Genomic DNA, 19,130 nt, shown 5'->3' with positions numbered 1-19,130 from the left:
TCCTTTAATTTAACGTCTTATATAGAGGAGGGAGGAGGGAAGGGGGGCATAGGGCTGGCCTTCTAACCGCCCCCTGAGAGGGTGGCAAGGGGTCTAACCGTCGTCTCAGAGGGCGCGCCCTTTCAGAGGGCGGTAAGGACTCCTTACCATCTTCTGAGAGGGCTGCAGCCCTTTCAGATAGTGGCAGACGCCTATTTTTGTAAATATTACCTGAAGAATTTATTTATTTAAATTTTTAATGAAAAAAATAAAAAACTCAAAGAAAGCCATGTTCTCTTTTGTCGGCCTCCGGGCCATCATTGGGATAACATTGCTGCAGCCCGTGAAAAACCGGCCTTCATTCGCCCATTGCGATGGCTACCGCGAGCAGTGCAGGCCTAGCTTGTGGTGCTTGTCGTGCTCGTGCGTGGCAGCCCACTGGGCCGCGGCCTCAGGGGAGCGACTGCGCACCACGCGCGCGGCATCCGTAAAATACCGCCCACAATAGATCGGCCACCAGCCGTTCTTTTCGCCCTCGTCCTGATCAGCTGCGCATCGGCGCTCGCTCGTAACTGCGCCCGCCGCCTCTCGCGTACCAGAGCTTGCGCAACTCCCCACCGCTCGTCGACGCCGGCGAGTCATCTCGATCCGAGGTGACCCAAGTTCCAACGAAAGGCAAAAAAGTTCCTACCATGGAACGAAAAAGTACCCGTAGTTGTAAAAATTTCGCAGCTGATGAAAAAGTTCCAAAGTTCCAACCATAAAGCTGGAAAGTTCCACGTTCCAGAAGGGAAGTCCCCAAAGTAGATTGAAGCAGTTGATTGAAAAAATTCCAAAGTTTCATCTCTTCCACACCACCTTCACCTTGTGCTTCCATTTCCTCATTAGATTTTTCTCCCAATAAAAGCTTTATTAATTCTTATCGTTATAACAGGTAGACAAAACTACATAAGAATTTATTTTTGACCTCTGTATAATCAAGATGCACACAACTCGAAAGGCAAAAAAAGCGAAGAACAACTGAAAACAAAATGGAATCATCATCTGATGGGGAAAACTCGAAACATGCGATATTATGGTGGGCTCATGATTCGCAGTCTATAAACCCCATCCATGTCTCATGAAGAGCTCTCTAACTGTCTACTCCAGTCACGTACAAGCTGCTGTTACAATCCCCTGAGAGTCCTACTACTGAAGCACAGATTAAGTATGGAGTCAATTGCACATGTATAAATAACCTGCAAATAAGATGGAATTTTTCTCTTATTAAAGATAATATCGTTTCTATATAGCCATAGCAACTAACATAACGCCGCCGCTCCAACTAGTTTCCCATCATATGTGATACACTGCAGGTGGGTAAATGTTTGCAACCATCTGGACAATGAACCATGCAAAACGGGTAATTTTGCAATAAAAAAGACATGCTTAATTGTCTTATCTTTATGACAAAAGCAACATTGCTGACTGTCTTACATCTTCTTTTTACTAGATTGTCCTTGGTTAGTAGAAATACTTGTCGGAGGTACCAAAGAAAGATTTTGATTTTAGAGGATACTTTCAACTTCCATATATTTATTTATATTTGGGGTCTTAGTATGTTTTAGGGCCCGTTATAAGGAATTCACTGAGAAATGACCATTTTTGATCAAATTCCAGTTAAACTCGTCCCACTATTGTGTGATATTAATGTCATTAAGCTTTAACAATAGGTCATTCCAAGCTATCAACCTTGGACTAGCTAGGTAATATGGTTGTCTAATGAGGTGATCTATCACTTGGACCACTATTTTTTTCTTTATGACATATTATATTGTCCATATTGGGATATTGATCACTTAGTGGAGAATTCTCTAACCACGCGTTCTATCATAATCTAATTTGTAGCTTGTTGCAATCTGTGAGTTTCATATTTTCTTTTTTTGTATTTTTAATCTCCTAAGGCCGATATGTTTAGGTTCTTTTAGGTGATGACAGTGTAATGGCTATGTACATCATCGACGTCTTAACGTCTTCTTGGTGCAGGAACTAAGAATTGTACTTTCATTATTAAAAAAAAACTCCTGGCATGGCCAATTTCTGACTCCAACCAACCACGAGTTTGCCCTGAAGAGTTGTAGGCTAAGGCTATCATCGATTTACCAATTTGGAGTTGGTTTCGTGAGTTGCATCTAGCTATGGATAGCAATCTATAAATCCCGTTTTCTAGTATTTTTGCTTAAGTAATCCCAGCACTAATCCAATCAATACCATATGATGGATGATTCTACCATTTTACATTCATGCAAGTCGATCAACTGTAGCTGAACCAGAGGAGAATCAACTACTTAATTATCAATTATAGATTAATTAAGAGGTAAAGTTTGTATTTAAGGGCATGCTTAGATGTTACAGTTTTTAAAACTATAGTTTTCTCAGTTGTAGATATGAAATACCACGGTTTAATGGATACCACAGTTTTTTACAGTATCAGGAAAAACCATGTCGTGTTTGATATTTACAGTATTTAGCTTTGTAAAAAATAGTTTTGCATGCATCTAACTAGCCGTTGTTAATTAAGATCCAAGCTTGCTAGTTCATGTGTGTGCATGAAGATGCACTAACATGCGTAAGCTAATGTGGCGATGTGAGACTCCATAGCTGTACGTTCCAGGCCTGTCTTTTAACCTCTATTTGATTAATGATTTCAAAACCCGAGAACAACAGGTGTACCAATTTCATTAGCGGCATACAAAAGAAAATGAAATTATGTACAATGAGTGTACGTGTGTGTAGAAGGATGCATGCATGAACGGACAGTTGGCCTGTCCATGCATGCAATGATGTGCGGATGGACGTACAGTTGATCCAGTGGCAACAGCTCTATAGAGTGAGCCGATGGGGGTTGGATCCCCACCTCGCACCCTACCGCACGGTGGGGAGGCGTTTCTAAAAAAAATATATGCATGCCGGGGAAAAGATGGTATGCGTGCTTGCTTGAAATTTGGAAACGTAATAGACAATGGTAGCGACGGGTATGTGAGGGAGCGATCAGTTGAGATATCGGTTTCAGAAAAAAGAGGTGGTGAGTGGATTTTTTTTAATAAAACAAAAATACCATGCTATTCGACATAATATTGTTTCCAAAACAATGGGTTTTGTTGCACCGAGACACCTCAAAGTTTTTAATACTGTGGTATTTTTTAAAGCCCCATAGTATTCATATAGAACTCTAAGAATACTTTGCATCCAAATAGGGCCTAAAATTCCATATTATATGCCCAAGCTGCAACACGGGGTTTTTTTCAAGAGGGTAGGTCATCCATATATACAATTAAGTGAAAACAATTTTTTTTTCGTACTGTGAGTTTGCAAGTCTTCCGTAAATCTATATTCGGTTTATTTGTGTTAATATGCTGTTCATGCGGATGCTCATTTGATGAATTAAAAATGTCATATCCGGTGTTATTTGAATTTTGCAAGCAATACTTTGAAATGTCACACAACTTGAATGTTTTTGCGACAACAGAACAATATTTTTTGCTTCTGGTTGCAACAAATGTGCGCCCATGCATGTTTCTTGCAACATTTCCACTGTTTGCAAAAATTCGAACAATGATAGCTACAATCATTTTGAATTTTCAACACTTGGCCCATTTTCACCGTATATATCACATAGATATGCAGAGGTGGAATAATCTTATTGTGCCATTATTAAAAAAATGCCCCCATATAGACAGTCCTAAACAAGAAGTACAAAGGATAAAACTTGATGTGCTAATTATTTTTAATTATCTGTTACTTGTCTACCTGATGATATGTACCCAGCAAGGATGTGTGATCTCTCAAAATAAGAGAACACAAATTCAAGAACGGTACGTTGGCTGGTATGCACTCAGTCTTAGTAACCACACATGTGAAGAATGTTTAGGGGTCAGAAGCACAAATTGCAACAAGATTGCGTCCAAAATCCATTGACGATAAATTAACAAACGTTTTGAGAGTCTTATGATGGGTCTTGTGTGTGGAGGTGCCTGTTCAAATACAGCAAAACTGAAGATTTATCCAAAGATTGGATTTCAAGTACGTTGGTTATCTAAACTTGAATGTACAGTCTGCACATTTCGCCTTCATTTCCGGGAATGTTTTGTTCTTCATTGAGAGAGAGAGAGATGTCATTGCTATGATCAAACTGATCAATCTTCTAATTAATGAATCAGCTAGAAAACCCAATTTAACAAGATCATCTTTCATATTATCATGCACAGACACAAACCCTAAATCCCATGCATATTCATGCAAACAAACATGCACCTGCTCACCTTTCTGAACTGAATATGTCACACCCGACGAACTCAGGACGGCGCCCACGCCGACGCGAACACGACGTTGTGCCCCTTCCATGTGAGCACGAGATCGTCGTCCTCGCGCTTCATCCCCCACCCGGCCGCGTGCTCGTTCAACATCGCCTTCACCTCCCCTACCGCCTCGTCCCCGAACGCCACGGCACGGAACCCCGCGCTGCGCATCCTTTGGCCCCACCTGCCCCTGTCCTCCTGCCGCTCCACCCTCTCCACTCCCTCCTGCGCCAGCACGTTCTCCACCTTCCAACCCACCTCCGCCTCGTACCACCGCCGCAGCTCGCTCCCCTTGGGCAGGAACGTGTCCACGGCGTCGTACGGGATCCACATGAAGTTGAATGCCGCGCGCAGCCTTCCCACCACATCGCACGCCGTGAAGTCGGCGTCCTCTTCCACCACCACGACCAGGGCCGGGTCGAGCGTCCGGAGGGACTTGAGGAGCATGGTCCGGAGCGAGACCGGCTGCGCCAGGCTGACTGACCCCGCCGTCTCGTCCGGGACGGTGTGCAGCAGCATGTGGCAGTTGACGACGAGCGCCTCGGTCCCGTCCGAGACCAGCTGCTCCACCCTGAGCTGGTCGACCAGGGACGTGAACGCGTCGGCCGGCGAGGTGGGCACCACCCGGAAGTCCATGGACATGTTTCGGTATCGCGCGAAATTTGTCAGCTTCGCGCCGAGCTCCTCGTAGGACATGTCGAGGGCGGGCGGAGGCGCGCTGGACGCGACGTGGGCGACGGTGAGCCGGAGGATCGGGGGACCCTCGGCGCGGCTCGCGAGCATGTCGATGAGCGTCGGGATCTGCATGCTGTGCGTCGTGCTGAGGTCGACGATGTGCACGACGGGGAAGCCCTCCACTGCCTCCAGGATGGCGGCGTTGGCGGCGGTGTATCCAAACCGGTGCCACGGCGTGAGGTCGATGAAGCTGGCGAGCTCGACGGCCGTGAACCGGTGCAGGTGGAGCGCAGACGACTCGACCGCGGCCGCGACGGCCGCTGTGACTGCCTTGCACGCCCCGGTCCTGGACGCGCGTGCGACGAGCGCGCAGAGGAACGCCGCCGTGAGCCGCTGGTTGGAGTCCCCATCCGGCGGCGCGATGTTGTTGAGCACCCACAGGATCTGCTGCGTGAGCGTGGCGTCGTTGGCCTCGATGGCGTTGGCGCAGTGCACCAGCAGCTGCTCCATGCAGCTCGTGCTGTTGAGGTTGCCAAGCGAGATCTTGGACGACGGCGTCGGGAAGCTCCCCGGCCACAGCCGTGACCTCGGCGCGCCGACGTCAAGGAACAGCCCCAACCCTAGTCCATGCCCATTATTAGGGTGCAGAGGCGGTGGAGGTGGCGCAGTATGCGTGAACTGCATCATGTAGGGGGCCGAGGCAGGTGGCGAGGTAGAAGGAAACAAACCAGCGAGGCAGCGGCGATGATTAGAAAATCGCAGGGAGGCAGAGCTCGTACACGTTGAGCCGTTTGAGGAGAGGATTTGGTGCTTGTACTAAGCATATATAGAGGTCTGTGCGCTTGCTTGGAGCTACACCTACACGCGGTTTCCTATGCCATTAGAACTTTGGGAATCAAAGGGGAAAGAACCAAGTTAGAATGGAGAAGACCATCAAGTACAAAGAATATTTCAGTGAAGGAGCAGAGTCTATGGAACTGTAGATGATTTGTATTTAGCTAGAAATTATCTCGAGCTTGAAGAAACGGCAAGAAATGAAGTCTTCTTCTATATGTGTACCACACATCAAGAAGAAGAATCGAGATCTAAGAGTACTATTACATGTAACCAGAAGAATTTAATAACTAAGACGAGGGTCAAGCTAGCAATTACCAGGTAAGCTAGGTAGAAATCATGAGTGGTGAACCTGAACGCAGAGCCTTCTGCTAGCTTGTGCACAGGAAGGGCTTTAGAGAAGATTAACTAGCAAGAATAATTAGGAAAGTGAGCGAGAAGGGGAAGGGGAAGCTGGGAGGGGAGGGGAAGAAGGTTAGAAGACACAAGGTCGCTAATTATAGACGGAAATTTGCTGTGGTCTGTTTGATTGTTCTGTATGGCCTGCTAGATACTTGTCTATGTTAACTACTAGTTAACAAGATAACAACATGCCACAGTATGAACAATAATTTAACTTCAACTGTTAAATAATTACCATGTCATGTTCCAACTAAAAAACGAGCAGATGAGTGGATGGTTTCCAAAGATTGGTAGTTTGCATCTCAAATTTGTTGCCAAAAAATATTGATTTTTTGGAGCAATTTTCTCTAACTTTCTCGACTAAAATAATTGAGAATTGGGAACTGAAATTATATTATATTGGAGCGATCGCAATGATAACTATTTACTAGAGGATATTACTAGTCACAAAATTTAGTTAGAAGGATATATGTAAACATTGCACTGATCTGTGGCAATTTAGATTTGAATCTGTAGTGTTGAAACTTAAGCTAATAAAATATTACACTCTGCAAAGACAAAGATCACAGCTCTGAATTTCCGTTGCTACGAAATTTCATCAATCAACACACACCTGAGAGAGAGAGAGAGAGAGAGAGAGAGAGAGAGAGAGAGAGAGAGAGAGAGAGAGAGAGAGAGAGAGAGAGAGAGAGAGAGAGAGAGAGAGATCACGGGCCATATCATGTTGAAATGATTTGGTCAATTTGGGTTGGGTCCTACATGAGATAAGAGCAAGTATAGGAATTAGAGGCTAGGGCCCATTCTATTTAATATTTTCAGTGTTGGAACTGGAAAACGACCCTTCGTTTGGATTATATTGAAACATACACGCCCAACACACTGGAAACTGCTTGAACCAAAGAATTTTGCAGACCATGTTAGGATACTCTCTATATGGCCTCAGCCGCATTGACAGATGCAGTTCTGTCTATATTGAATATCAATATATTTAGGAGTGGTAGCTAATTAATTTCACTCCGAATAATTCATATTGTTCTTTGCCTCCCGAAAAACAGAATAATACTTTCTACTCAAACAACACTCCTTTTATTAGCAATCATAAATTAATTCAAACGAAACATCACAAAAAAAAAAGGTTCAGGAAATTGTAAATTCTACTGACAAAAGAGAAACGGACAACCTATTATATATTCCTTACAAATGTTCCTATCGCCTTTTCCACCTGACAGTGACATAGAACACGTTTGATAGTTTAAAATTTCAACTATATATTCGGCAGGGTTAGACTGGATGATGGCCTTCTACTCACACCTAATTAGGAAATTCTCGAGATACATTTGATTATCTAATGTTTGTACGGCCACAACTACAAAATGGTTTCCAGTCTACACATGTATCCAAATACAAGCGATGGGTTTATGAGTACGTAGATTAATTATCTGACTTTCTGACCTACCCTCAAGCTTAACTTTTTGGATGAACTAGTTTATACATATATAGAAAACACGTAAACATGCGCAATTGTCTCGAAAATATAATCAACATGTAACAATTATCAGAAACTTGATCTGAGTTCAAACTTTTGCAATGGTACTGCACGTCGACTGGAAGGGAAAATATGTGAGACCGGCTCCCACAGAAAGACTCCGTCTCTACGTGACACATATACTCTACTCCTCTCACATGTGTTCAACCAAATTATTAGATTAAAAAAATAATATAGATCAAAATCTTACACAAATTTTTCTATAAAGGTTTCACGTAATTTCCTTACGGCCGACTGAGCCACCAAGCAGATGATTCTTCTTTGTACGGCGGCCCCATACCGACGTGCACCACTCCCGAGAGCGCCGGCCAGTGGTACTTTCTACAGGACACAAACATTATTTCCGGCCTTTCTTGATCGCGAGGAGGCCGGTGCGCTCGTTAAATGTCTCGCGCGTACGACCGTTTCCTGGTTACAAATCACCCGTTCAAGCGTAGGATCGATGGCCGGTTGGAGTAGGATCAGTCTGGCACAAACAGTGATGCGCGCGCGGGGGCGGGGCCGTGTGCACAGCGCGGCCTGAATTTGTATCCGAGGTAGACGATCGACGATGATGCCATGCACGAAGCCTACGTGACCGGCCGGCGCGCGGCCCGTACGATCTCGTGACCGATCGAGCCGCTCGGCTGTACACAGTACCTCCCGGCCCCGGCCGTGCCCTGACGTGCGAGAGCGTTCGGATCTGCACGTACTTGCGCTGGCGCGGTAAAGGATTGTTCGTTTCGATCGTACGCGCGCGCGCGCTGCGCGACCACATCCGATCCACACGAACGTGCGCCCGCGCGCGCGTGTGGTTAGTTTCCAACTGTGCGCGACGCCGACGGGGGCGCGCATGCACGGGTCCCTCGCGAAGTAGCGAAAGAGAAATGAGTTACTACGGTATTAAGGGATGTAATTACGAGAATGCTTCCCTTTCTACGTCCGGGTGTTGATGATTTGTTCGGACGTCGTCATCGCGTCTGATCACAAAACCAACGGCACTGGCTATCCTTTATTCAAATGATGGACCCAAACTCACTTTGAGCAAAAATCAATTTACATCTCACGTCCGAACTCAACTCAATGAAGAAAAAAAAATTGATGCTACGTGAATGGCTCTCATCCACGTAATGGTGCTCCTCCCTCGTAGTCATCTCTCTCGACTGACTCAGACTCACCACTCAATCTCCTCTCTCTCTCCCTATCCTGCATGGAGTTCGATCCCATGGAGAGAAGCTCTATCCCGTGAGGATGAGCATGGATCCTAGCAGTAGGGCCTTTATCTTGGCTACAAGGAGCTCGATCTCGCTAGTGGAACATCCATTTACGCGTATGTAAAAGAGCTCTATCTGGCTCAGGAGAGCTCAAATCCTAGTGGTAGGATGTCGATTTGGTGGCAAGGAGCTAGATCCCAGTGGTAGGGTATCGATTCGAGTGGCGAGGAGGTCGATCTCAGGGTAGGACTTCGATTTGCACTACGAGGAGCCCGGTAGTAGCAGGAAGACGCCTTCGTGAGTGGCAGAGCTTTGATTTGGGTGGTGATTAGCTTATTCCTCACCGGATGGCTTCTTGAGATGCTTATTCTGATGGCGCTCCATTGGCCCTGATGGGATCCTCGATTGCAACCTCCAAAAAGCTCGATGCTATAGTTATTGTGCACAACATCTATGCTCTGGATAGGCATGTTGCAAATAGTTTTTTGATATGTTGCAATTGGTATTTTGATTTGTTGCAATGACGAAGAATGTGGCTGATGACGGTCTCTTCTTTCTTTTGTCATCTCCTTTTTTTCTGTTGCAATTCGAGCACCCTCCTACAGATATGACTTTTGCATATGTTTCATCTTCATTTTTTATATGTTGCAATTATGGTTTCTCAATGTTGTCACCTATGTTTTTCTATGTTGCATTATCCTATATTTATTTCTTGAGATTTCTGAATACTACATTTAAATATGTTGCACTAGTATTACCTTTATGTTTTATTGGGTATTTTAGCATGTTTGCAACACTACTTTCCGTTTATTGTATTTTGATTTTGGTTCTGGCACTTGTTGCATTAAGCCTTTTGATTTGTTGCAGTGGTTATTTGTCTCTATTATGGTTAAAATTTGTTGCAAATATGGAGATAATATTTTGTATTTTAGACCACATAGATATGCAATTTTGGTGGTAACTGTAAGTTTGGCTTGTTATACAGGAGTAATTTTCTAGTTGCAACACAAGTACTTATATATTGTCCAATTGGTAATTGTTTCAGTAAATTCTAAATGTTATAAACTGTACATATTGTTGCATATGTGTAGCTAAATTGTTTTATGAGTTAATATCAAATGTTACGATGGAGAGTGTTGGATTTCCATGAGCAGATCAATTTTTGTTGCTGTGCTCGTTGAATGTGTTGGTGGGTTTGATTTTTCGCTTATTTTTGTTGTGGCATGGTGGAAGAAGCAAAACTCAATAATTTTTGTGCAACAATTGGTGCTATTGGAGGGCAGAGGAGTAGATGGATGATTTAGTGATTGAAAGTCTGTACCTTTGTACTAGTAGTGACATATATTTCTTGTTATTTTTGCCATCGATATGGGAGGAGTCAAGTTCCTTGAAGATTTTCATCACCGTAACTTGAGGGTGAGCGCCCAGTGGAGAAGGATTAATGCGACTTGTGCGGGATGTTGCGGGCAACATACCTAGATGTTACAGGCAGTATACCTAGATATTGCGGTGAAAGTTTTTCGAGTTAATCGTACAACAGCGAGATGACCAATCTACCTCAATCTAATACTCTCTCTGATTGTAAATGTAGGTCATTTTAACCTCCTCAACTATTCTCTAAATATAAGTCATTCTTTAACTTCTATGCACTTTTTTCTTTCTTGTTCCCGTTTTACCCTTATTTAATAAATGCTACTGCTCTCACAAATAAATGAATTATCTTTTTCAATGCAGAATAAATAAAGGGCAACAAGGTCATTTGATCTACTTACTTAATCCTTGTGCACAAGTCTAAAACGACCTACATTTGCAATCAGAGGGAGTAGTGATTAAATGTCCGGGGCTAGCACCAGATCGAACGTCCGGACGCTAGTAGCGCCGATGTAATTACGAGTGCTAAGGCTAGAATGCATGATATTATTGTTAAAGTTTGGTACCGGTGTTAATTAGTAACAAAGTTAAGCATTTTAAATCGGATGTTCATACTCTTAACCCCACACGTACGTACGCATCTATCTGCCCACGCACGCGCGCACGCACGGGCGTGTTAAATGCGCCAACAGTGGCCTGCATTACTGAATGCATGGTGCCTGCATGCGTGTCTAGTTCCATGCATGCGGTTTCTCGTGACTACTACTGCATGTGCATCTGCATGGGATCGATGAGACCATTGATGCGGGTAGAGCCTGCTTGTCCTTCTTCTACGGACCGCGCAGGGACCACATGTCAGCTTCCTAGTATTATACTCTAGGTTATCTCCTTTTACTAGGGTACGCGGTGCGTGATGCGTCCTAACAACCAAAAGCTGCCGCAAGAGAGCTTTATTCCCGTATCAGATGAAAACACGCTGCATTTGGGCATTGTTCGTGAGGTGATGCACGTCTGATCTGAGGATTAAGCAGACATGATTATTTGGACCACACATGCATGCATGATACTGCATGCGTACTGTATTATTTGATGTATCACGACGAAGCGTTATGCTCTTTTGATGGCAGCTAAGGAGGCATCCAGTAGTGTAGTACCGTCCTTGCTCATACACCATCGATCCTTATTGCAATTCAGTTTCTTAGTCCCCCTGTTTTGACGAGAGGTCGATCAGGCTCTAGTTTTTTTTGGGTTTTTTGGGCCTGGTTTAGGGGTACATATCTCCTAAACCAAACAATCAGGTAATTTTGTGGTATCTTGGCCTCTTGGGTTCCTCCTCAGTAGAAACAATTACTATGTTGCCCCTAAGCCCACCACGTGTAATCTCGGAAACTGCTTGTCCTAAGGCATAGTATAGACTAGCTCATACTTCAACATTCCCCCTCCCCTCGCATGTTCGTGTAAGTGACCATGCATAAACATCTTGCTATTAGCATTGACAAGTTTTCATGTGTAGTCGTCATTTTGAGATAAAGCAAACCGATCTTTGTCGGTCTTCAACTAAGTGGTAAGATGGATCACGGCACCTTGGCAGATATTAGGTCATCTTCAACAGATTCTTTCGTGATTCTTATTCCTTTTGTAAAGGGATTCTCGTTCACTTCAACATTCTAACAATTTTCTTTTGTAGTTTTTTTCACAAAAAGATTCTATTCACCTTGAGATTCCCTTATTTTTCTTCACAAATCCCTTCTAATGGAAGCTGTTAGAAATGATAATAAAAAAGAACAGAAAGGAAAATCAAGAAGAGAACAAAATGAAGAGAATATGCTTGGAGATGGTCTTACAACATTATACATAGAGTAATAGAAGCTAAATGCTTCAATAGCCAATCTAGGGCCGGGAAACAAACGCAGAAATTAGTATAATCAACTTGTTAGATTAGGAAAACCATGCAACTATAATTCGTCTAAATTATGGTAGCTAGGACGGCTATAATTCTTACATTAGTGTGTCTTAGTTTGCACTCGTGGTCACACTATGTCGCTGTCATGCTGAACCTACGCTAGACGGCTAGAGGTTGAAACTTCAAGGAGAGCTGTCGTATACAGTTATATATATACTCCACACGTTGCACTGATCTCTTGACTCGGACTAAGACAGTTTTAACTTGCAACTATGTTTTGCATACTATTTGTTTCAGCTTTTTTTAACTTTGAGATGTTCAGACATAGTATTTCACTAAGAATAATAATCGAATCTATCCATTTAGGGCTTTTAGCTTATTCTTACAGCCTTGCACAACTTAGCTCCCTCTACTAGACCAATTAAATATTCTGCAATCTTTCGTATGATATGCAGGCAACAACTTAATTTTATCCGCACACGACACACATAATTAATTTCAGCAAAGCGCTAGCTAGACGTCGTTGGACCCAGAGAATTAAATTACTAACGTCGTGATCATCTCAAAAGGTGATGTTATTGGTTACTTGTCGAAGTTCTCCTACATCAACTACAAGCAACTTCACACGTTTCGATCCTTAGGTTAAGCAGCAGTGGCTGCTTTTAATTTGGGTTTGGTTACGGCAGGCAACAAATACGCCCGGAACTGTGTATATATGCGTCTACAAACACCCAGATCCAGCGACCAAAAAGGCAGATCGACCAGAGATTAGGTTGCAATTAAACAACACAAAAATCACTTGACAACAAGAGCTTAATTATGTGTGATGCAGAGCATCCCAAATATCCCGGTTAAATGCGGCAAAAGTTGGGTTCTGCCGGTTCCTCCTTGGACTTAAGCAGTGCATGATATATGCTCTGAACGATTACTACTCCCACAAAAGGTGATGCAACATATTGATTTTGCATTCCATGCATGGAAAGGCGACCAGCTTTGTCAGTCGAAGAATCTCATGGAAAGCACATCGGGCGAAGAAGATAGGGCTAAGCTCGCGCCATTATATTACTCCACGTGATGATCAGGCACTAACTAAAATGGATTCATTACTGATGATACAAGGGCAAGGTGACAAGCAGCTAGGGTAGGCCGTTTCATCTTTTTTCTGAAGGGGCAATTCTCTTTGTCATCCTGTCACGGAGGACTGAAGGCTACCGTGGTCTTTTATTTGGCCGCGACCAACGAAACGATTAGGACATTGTTTACGTGCGACTACAGGATAAATGGGCATGTGGACAAGCAACTAGGCTGAGGCAATGAACTTTTCGAGGGAAATTCTCTTTTAGCTACCGAATCCCCGTGGATTTTTCCAAGAAGACGCCGCAGGGAACAAGATGTGCGGGCACCATGAAAGCAAGAAGACTGTTTGCATGTGCTCGGGGGCGTTGCAGAAGCGCTTTCCTACCTGTGGATATGCCCCAGACACGAGGAGTCCAAAAGGGTGGCGACAAAGGCTTGGGATTCTGAGCTGATGCAAAAGGAGTTGCAGGGGCATTGTTTGGTATAGTTGTCACAGTGTGTGTCTTGGGTATCCCGTTTGATGTAATGGCTCGCACTCTCAGTCGCTACTGATCTGTAATTCTTGTTTGTACTACCAGTGCTGCTGCTACTGGCTGCCAATCATTATTTAAGGTATATGTCACTCAAATCCATGTGTCTTGTGCATCAGCAAGCGTAGCATGAGAGAGGAATAGATTCCGGATTCGTTATGCAGCAAGTATTTTTGTTTCTCATCCTTGGAGTCTTGTTATGTTACTGTAACATCAAATTGAGATGAGAAACAGTTAAGTTTCCTATGTGCATGGCTGCATGCTAAGCAAATACTCCATCCGCTGTCAAATAGATACTCACATTCAAAGGTTTGTGCAGTCAAACTTAGTAAACAAATGAAAGCTTATGTTCTGGCTGGAGTCGCAGCTGTTTGTTAGTCGATATGGCTACGTATAAATAATATTATCTTTGATAAAAGGAAATTTTTTTCTCCTTTGTAGGCTATTTATATATGTACGCATTGGCTCTATACTTGGTCTGTGTTTCAGCAACCGAAATCTCAGAAGATGGTAGTAGCGGCGTGTACGCGATTGGAGTAGATGGTCAGGGCGCTCTTTACCCAACATGGATGGGACTTTATGCGTAGGATCATGAACCAATCTCCATAAGTTTCATTGTTTACTTTTCCTTCTTGTCAGAGTGTGTGTCATGAGCTCTTGGATTTTTATATTATGTTTGTTGTATTTTGGGTTGTGTGCATACTAGTTATCAGTCCAGGGTAAATTCTTATGTGGTTGTGTCGTCTTGATATAACGATAAGAGTTAATAAAGCTTTCATTATTGAAAAAATGAGCTTTGTGATTCTATTTTGAACTATCATTTTTCATGTTTTGAGATCTATTCTTATCTTGAGCTGTAATCTGTAACTAATAACAAACTCATACTATTAATCATGAGCAAGCAACGAATATATTTGCCATTGTTTTCTCGTAACTATATTTTAGTGAAACGCATAAAATGTTGTGAAGAACCTGAACCAACGAACAATCTTCTAGAGTAATGTATAAATAATTAATAAATTATTTTGGTATATTTGTGGTCAAAATATTAAAAACTCTTCTAGAGTAATGTGTAAGACGCTAAACCCAAGATCTTATGCGCCTCCTGTATCAGTCCCTAAATCAAGTAGCTGATACATACAGTATAACAGATATAATATCACAGTCAAATTTCATACATAAGTATTAAGGTTCCGAGCATAAAGGTTTACAAACCACACAATTAATACAAACTTGGCCGAACGGCCAACCAAACGCCCAGTGGAAAGACGACGACCCATGCCACAAGCAGCTAAGGTGCTAACGTGACTTCTAACTCTACTCTTTATCCTTGCCTTCACCACTGACAAAGTCGGTATTTGCTTCCTCATCTGAATGATAGCAAGAGTGAGTACAAAAAGTACTCATCAAGCCCTATACTACTTCAATGTGTTGATAGATGCATAAATGAGTAATTCAAGGATGAGACTTTACAGTTTAGTTTTAACCGTAAAGCAGTTTATGCAGATATTCAATTGTATCATTTATGATTGACCTTAAAATAGTTTAATTAGTTCAAAACCAGGTAACAAGGTATATCTAGGGTTTTTCGGTCCTGGGAGGGGCTACACCTCACTTCACAGCCCCTGTCATCACCTCTTGTGTACCTCTAATACCACACAACTTCTGATAGATTGAGCCAGAAACCTCATCACACGAACATGTAGTCCACATACTCACTCATCAAAACACGCGCACCTAGAGTCTAGTCATCAGGGTTAATGCTTTCGCATGTCTATGGCCGTGGACACGGCTATTCGAATAGGTTTACACCCTGTAGAGATTGTACACTGTACCTATGTGATATGCTCAGCCTCCAACCATTGCAAGCAGATGAGTGAATCATACCGAGACACTCCAATCACCTTTCATGTTGGGCTTTTCGACAAGATTTACCTCCAAGCGCAAGAGTCCATGTACTGAATGCCAGTCCCCCTTTTAAGCCTAGGCCGGTACTAGCAACCTTCAAACAGATGGACAGCTGACCACTTGATTGTTCGCTGCTCTTAGCCTCTTAGTATGATGCTCAACTCAGTCCGGTGAAGGAGAAGCCAAGTCCTGCCTATTCAAGACGCATGGTTGCACAGGGTGGCTAAGCATGACAGCGCAATGACTCGGTCCTTAAATAGCCAAGGCAAGTATCTTTCTGCAATAAATACCACAGAGGTAACTCAAGCCCCCAGTAGCATCCTCATCTAGAGTACTACTCCACCTTTCCCCACCAAAACAGTTTTCACCCATTTTTACACATCACCCACCACATCCCACATTACATCAAGGATTTCACAACCATCAAGGATTCATAGTATATGAGTTATCATTGATAAAAATAATCTTATCTTCGAGGAGATGTGTTCTAAAAGCGACGTCTCCGAGGAGACGTATTCAATCCTAAACATGCTAGATATCAAGGCGTCATCTATTATTAATATATATAACAACAGGTAATTCTAAGATGATATATATTTTGGATGATAAAATTTATGGCATGACAAGTGTTTAATAGGATTAACTATTATAAGAAGATTGTAAAAAGCGCTAATATAAGTCCAGTTTTAGTTGATCATTTAGATTAGTTGAAAACATAGATTTAATATGATCAAGGAGACAAGACTTTCCTTCTTTAAGGTTTTTTTCAAGATCTTGGTTGTAGTCAAGATCTTCCTTGCTCCTGATGCTTTTCGCGCAACACTCGTAGAATTCTGTTAGTTCTGCAATTGTGACTACGATCATTAACAGGCTATACTGGGGAATAATCAAATAACACTAAATGGAAAGACAAATGAGCCCTAATAGATATCACACTGTGATAGATAGATAGATCTCAAATTTAGATGAATTTTGATGAAAGAATCATTTGAATCAGAGCCAGAACGGAGAAGTTATAACTCTTGAAAGATTTAATCTAAAAGTAAATTGGGAAATTACGAAAATGCACTATTCATGAGCGGGGCCCACAGGTGGGACCCACGAAACAGTAGCCTGGGCTCACATGAATAGTGACCTGGTGGGACCTGCATGAACAGTATAGTGTAGGCCCACTCGGGTTTAGGCTGGTGGTTAGCGAGCTGTGGAGTTGGGCTAGCCCATTGGGGCGTGGCCAGTGGGCGGCTGGCCTAGCCTACCTGGCCAGCAGCGCGTGGGCCGAACCGTGGCCCACTCAGCCAGGCCGAGCCACGATCTGTGGCTGGTCCACGGGAGTGCGTGAGTGTGCGGGCGCGGTGCGAGAGGCGGCGAGGAGGGGGAAATCGGCTAGTGGCGAGGAATTGCGGCGGAACAACGCTGAAATGCTCGCTGGTGACGCGCTCCGACCAGGGTTTCATGACGGAAAGTCCATGTCAAAAATCTTTACGCGATGGGGAATTTAGCTGGGGGTGGGCGGTAGTTGGATGGCCGACACGCGTACGGTGCAGTAGGCGCGTAGGCACGCGAGCGGGTGGGAAGGCCGACGGGTAGGCGAGTTGGGTCGGTAGCGCGGTTGCGGCTCAGACACGAAAGAGATGGGGAAGATGGGCCGCTTGCTGGGCTACGTCAAGAGAGATGGGGGAGATTGAGCTCGGGGAAGAGAAAAAAGGAAAAGGAAAAATTGGTTTTTGGATTAAATTTAAATGAGAGATGTGAATTTGAATTTGACTTTGGATTAGGATCAATTCAATGGGAATATTCGAATTATGAAATAGAGGTAAAGCCCAGTGATTTGGAAGACGATTTCGAATAAAAAAGATTTGAATTCGATTTGGATTTGAGTTGATAAGAATCTAAAAATAGATTTGAATTGAAAGACATTCAATTCAAATCTTCACTCAAAGAATCATAAAAGCCATAAATCAATCGTGTATGAATCAATTTAATACATATACTATTTTGGAGAATGACTCTAGTGTATTTTGGAATACCTAGCTAACTTGATACATTTATTACATATAAAGGTATACATATTGATATATATACATTCATATATATCCCCTTGACTTTAGTTAGTCTAATTAACCACAAAAGTTTTAAATTGAAGTGAAATTTACAATTCATTAACATGTTTAAAACTCAGGATATTACAGCTTGTATCCTTTATTGTGAGGGATTAATTGAACCATGCACTATTGTACGCATTGAGTTAAAAAAAAAGAGAGAGAATGGGATTGTAGATATATATTGAGCTATAAACAATAATAAAGGAAACTGTTTCTCTTTCTTTTATAGATGAAAGAAAATGTTTCTCTCTTTATTTTATAGATGAAACAAAGTGTTTTCGGTTTCAAGGTCTGAGCTTGCTCGATGGATTCGGTAGGAGGATTTGCTCCAATCTTCGTTGGTCTGCGCTGCTGTGCTGTGGTTCGCTGGCGAAGATCATCGGAATGGAAGAAGAGGACCTGCAGGGACTTTGTTGTAATTTTATACCTTCCAGGTTCCTGTTTGTAACCTGGGGATGTGATGTATTGACAACTGAAAATGAATTGATATATTGACAGTGTCATGTATTAGAGGCCCTTCACGCCCAGGATATAATTTGCTGCTGCAGTATGTGGTAGTAGCAGGCTAGCACCAACTGTTTAAACCTGCTAAGCTTGGCCCGCTGCAACCTTCATGGGTCTTGGCCCAGCATTAGCAGTACGCAACTTGGGACGATACTTGGGATCCCATTGATATGCTGGATTTGCATCGTTGCCTGACTCGGCCTGTCACCGCTGGGCATCTCAATTTGGCCCACTTAATCGATGGATCGACACCGCGCAGGCCTCGCCCATCCCCGCTATCGGCTTCCAAAAGAGAGAAGGAACGAAACCTCCGCTTTCCTTGCAAACCTCGGCAGCACCAAGCAATTACACACGCGAAACGGCAAGCGGTGAAACTGACATGCGGGGCGCTCCTCATCGTCAGTTTTAGGGACGTGCACGGGGCGTGGGGTGGGGTAGGAAATTTTATAAGATTTTTTATTATAAGACTATATGAGATCTTATCTATACTATTTATTTTTATTCAACGATCGTTACATATAACTGACATAAAAGAGAGAACACATAACATATATAAGAGAAAATATTTCTGTGAAATCAAATTTTATAGAATTTTCTTCCACGTGATAGTCGTAGCGACAGCGGAAATTGGAGGCTTGCCCTCGCCCCAGAGCTCCAGGGATGGCAACCCTTGGCGCACCGTGTGTGGGCCGAGTGCCCTAGGGGAGGTGGCTGTGGCTCTCACACCCACCGGGTGATCGGAGTGGCAGAGCGCCAGGGCGCGGGACGG

General features: G+C 43.3%; 1 protein-coding gene across 2 annotated transcripts; it reads right to left on the bottom strand.

The window, feature by feature from the left end:
• Positions 1-4,280: 4,280 nt before the first annotated feature.
• Positions 4,281-6,282, bottom strand: LOC133891021 (scarecrow-like protein 32). Of its 2 annotated transcripts, none has more exons than XM_062331703.1 (2): positions 5,720-6,282; positions 4,281-5,611 (listed from the first exon to the last, which is right to left on the bottom strand). In XM_062331703.1, exon 2 carries the CDS (start codon positions 5,499-5,501, stop codon positions 4,314-4,316), a length of 1,188 nt encoding a protein of 395 aa, XP_062187687.1. In that variant the 5' UTR covers positions 5,502-5,611; positions 5,720-6,282; the 3' UTR covers positions 4,281-4,313. The 2 variants fall into 2 exon arrangements, with proteins under 2 accessions (XP_062187687.1, XP_062187686.1); XM_062331702.1 differs by having other exon boundaries at positions 4,281-5,877; positions 6,144-6,282.
• Between the last annotated feature and the right edge of the window lie 12,848 nt (positions 6,283-19,130).

This window comes from Phragmites australis, chromosome 14 (genome assembly GCF_958298935.1).
Source record: "Phragmites australis chromosome 14, lpPhrAust1.1, whole genome shotgun sequence".
Taxonomy (NCBI): domain Eukaryota; kingdom Viridiplantae; phylum Streptophyta; class Magnoliopsida; order Poales; family Poaceae; genus Phragmites; species Phragmites australis.
The sequence above is the reverse complement of the archived record's forward strand: the minus strand, read 5'-3'. Positions and strand labels throughout refer to the sequence as shown.

Excerpts from the sequence above, each read along its gene's own strand:
- LOC133891021 (XM_062331702.1), bottom strand. The coding sequence starts at position 5,678 with ATGATGCAGTTCACGCATACTGCGCCACCTCCACCGCCTCTGCACCCT.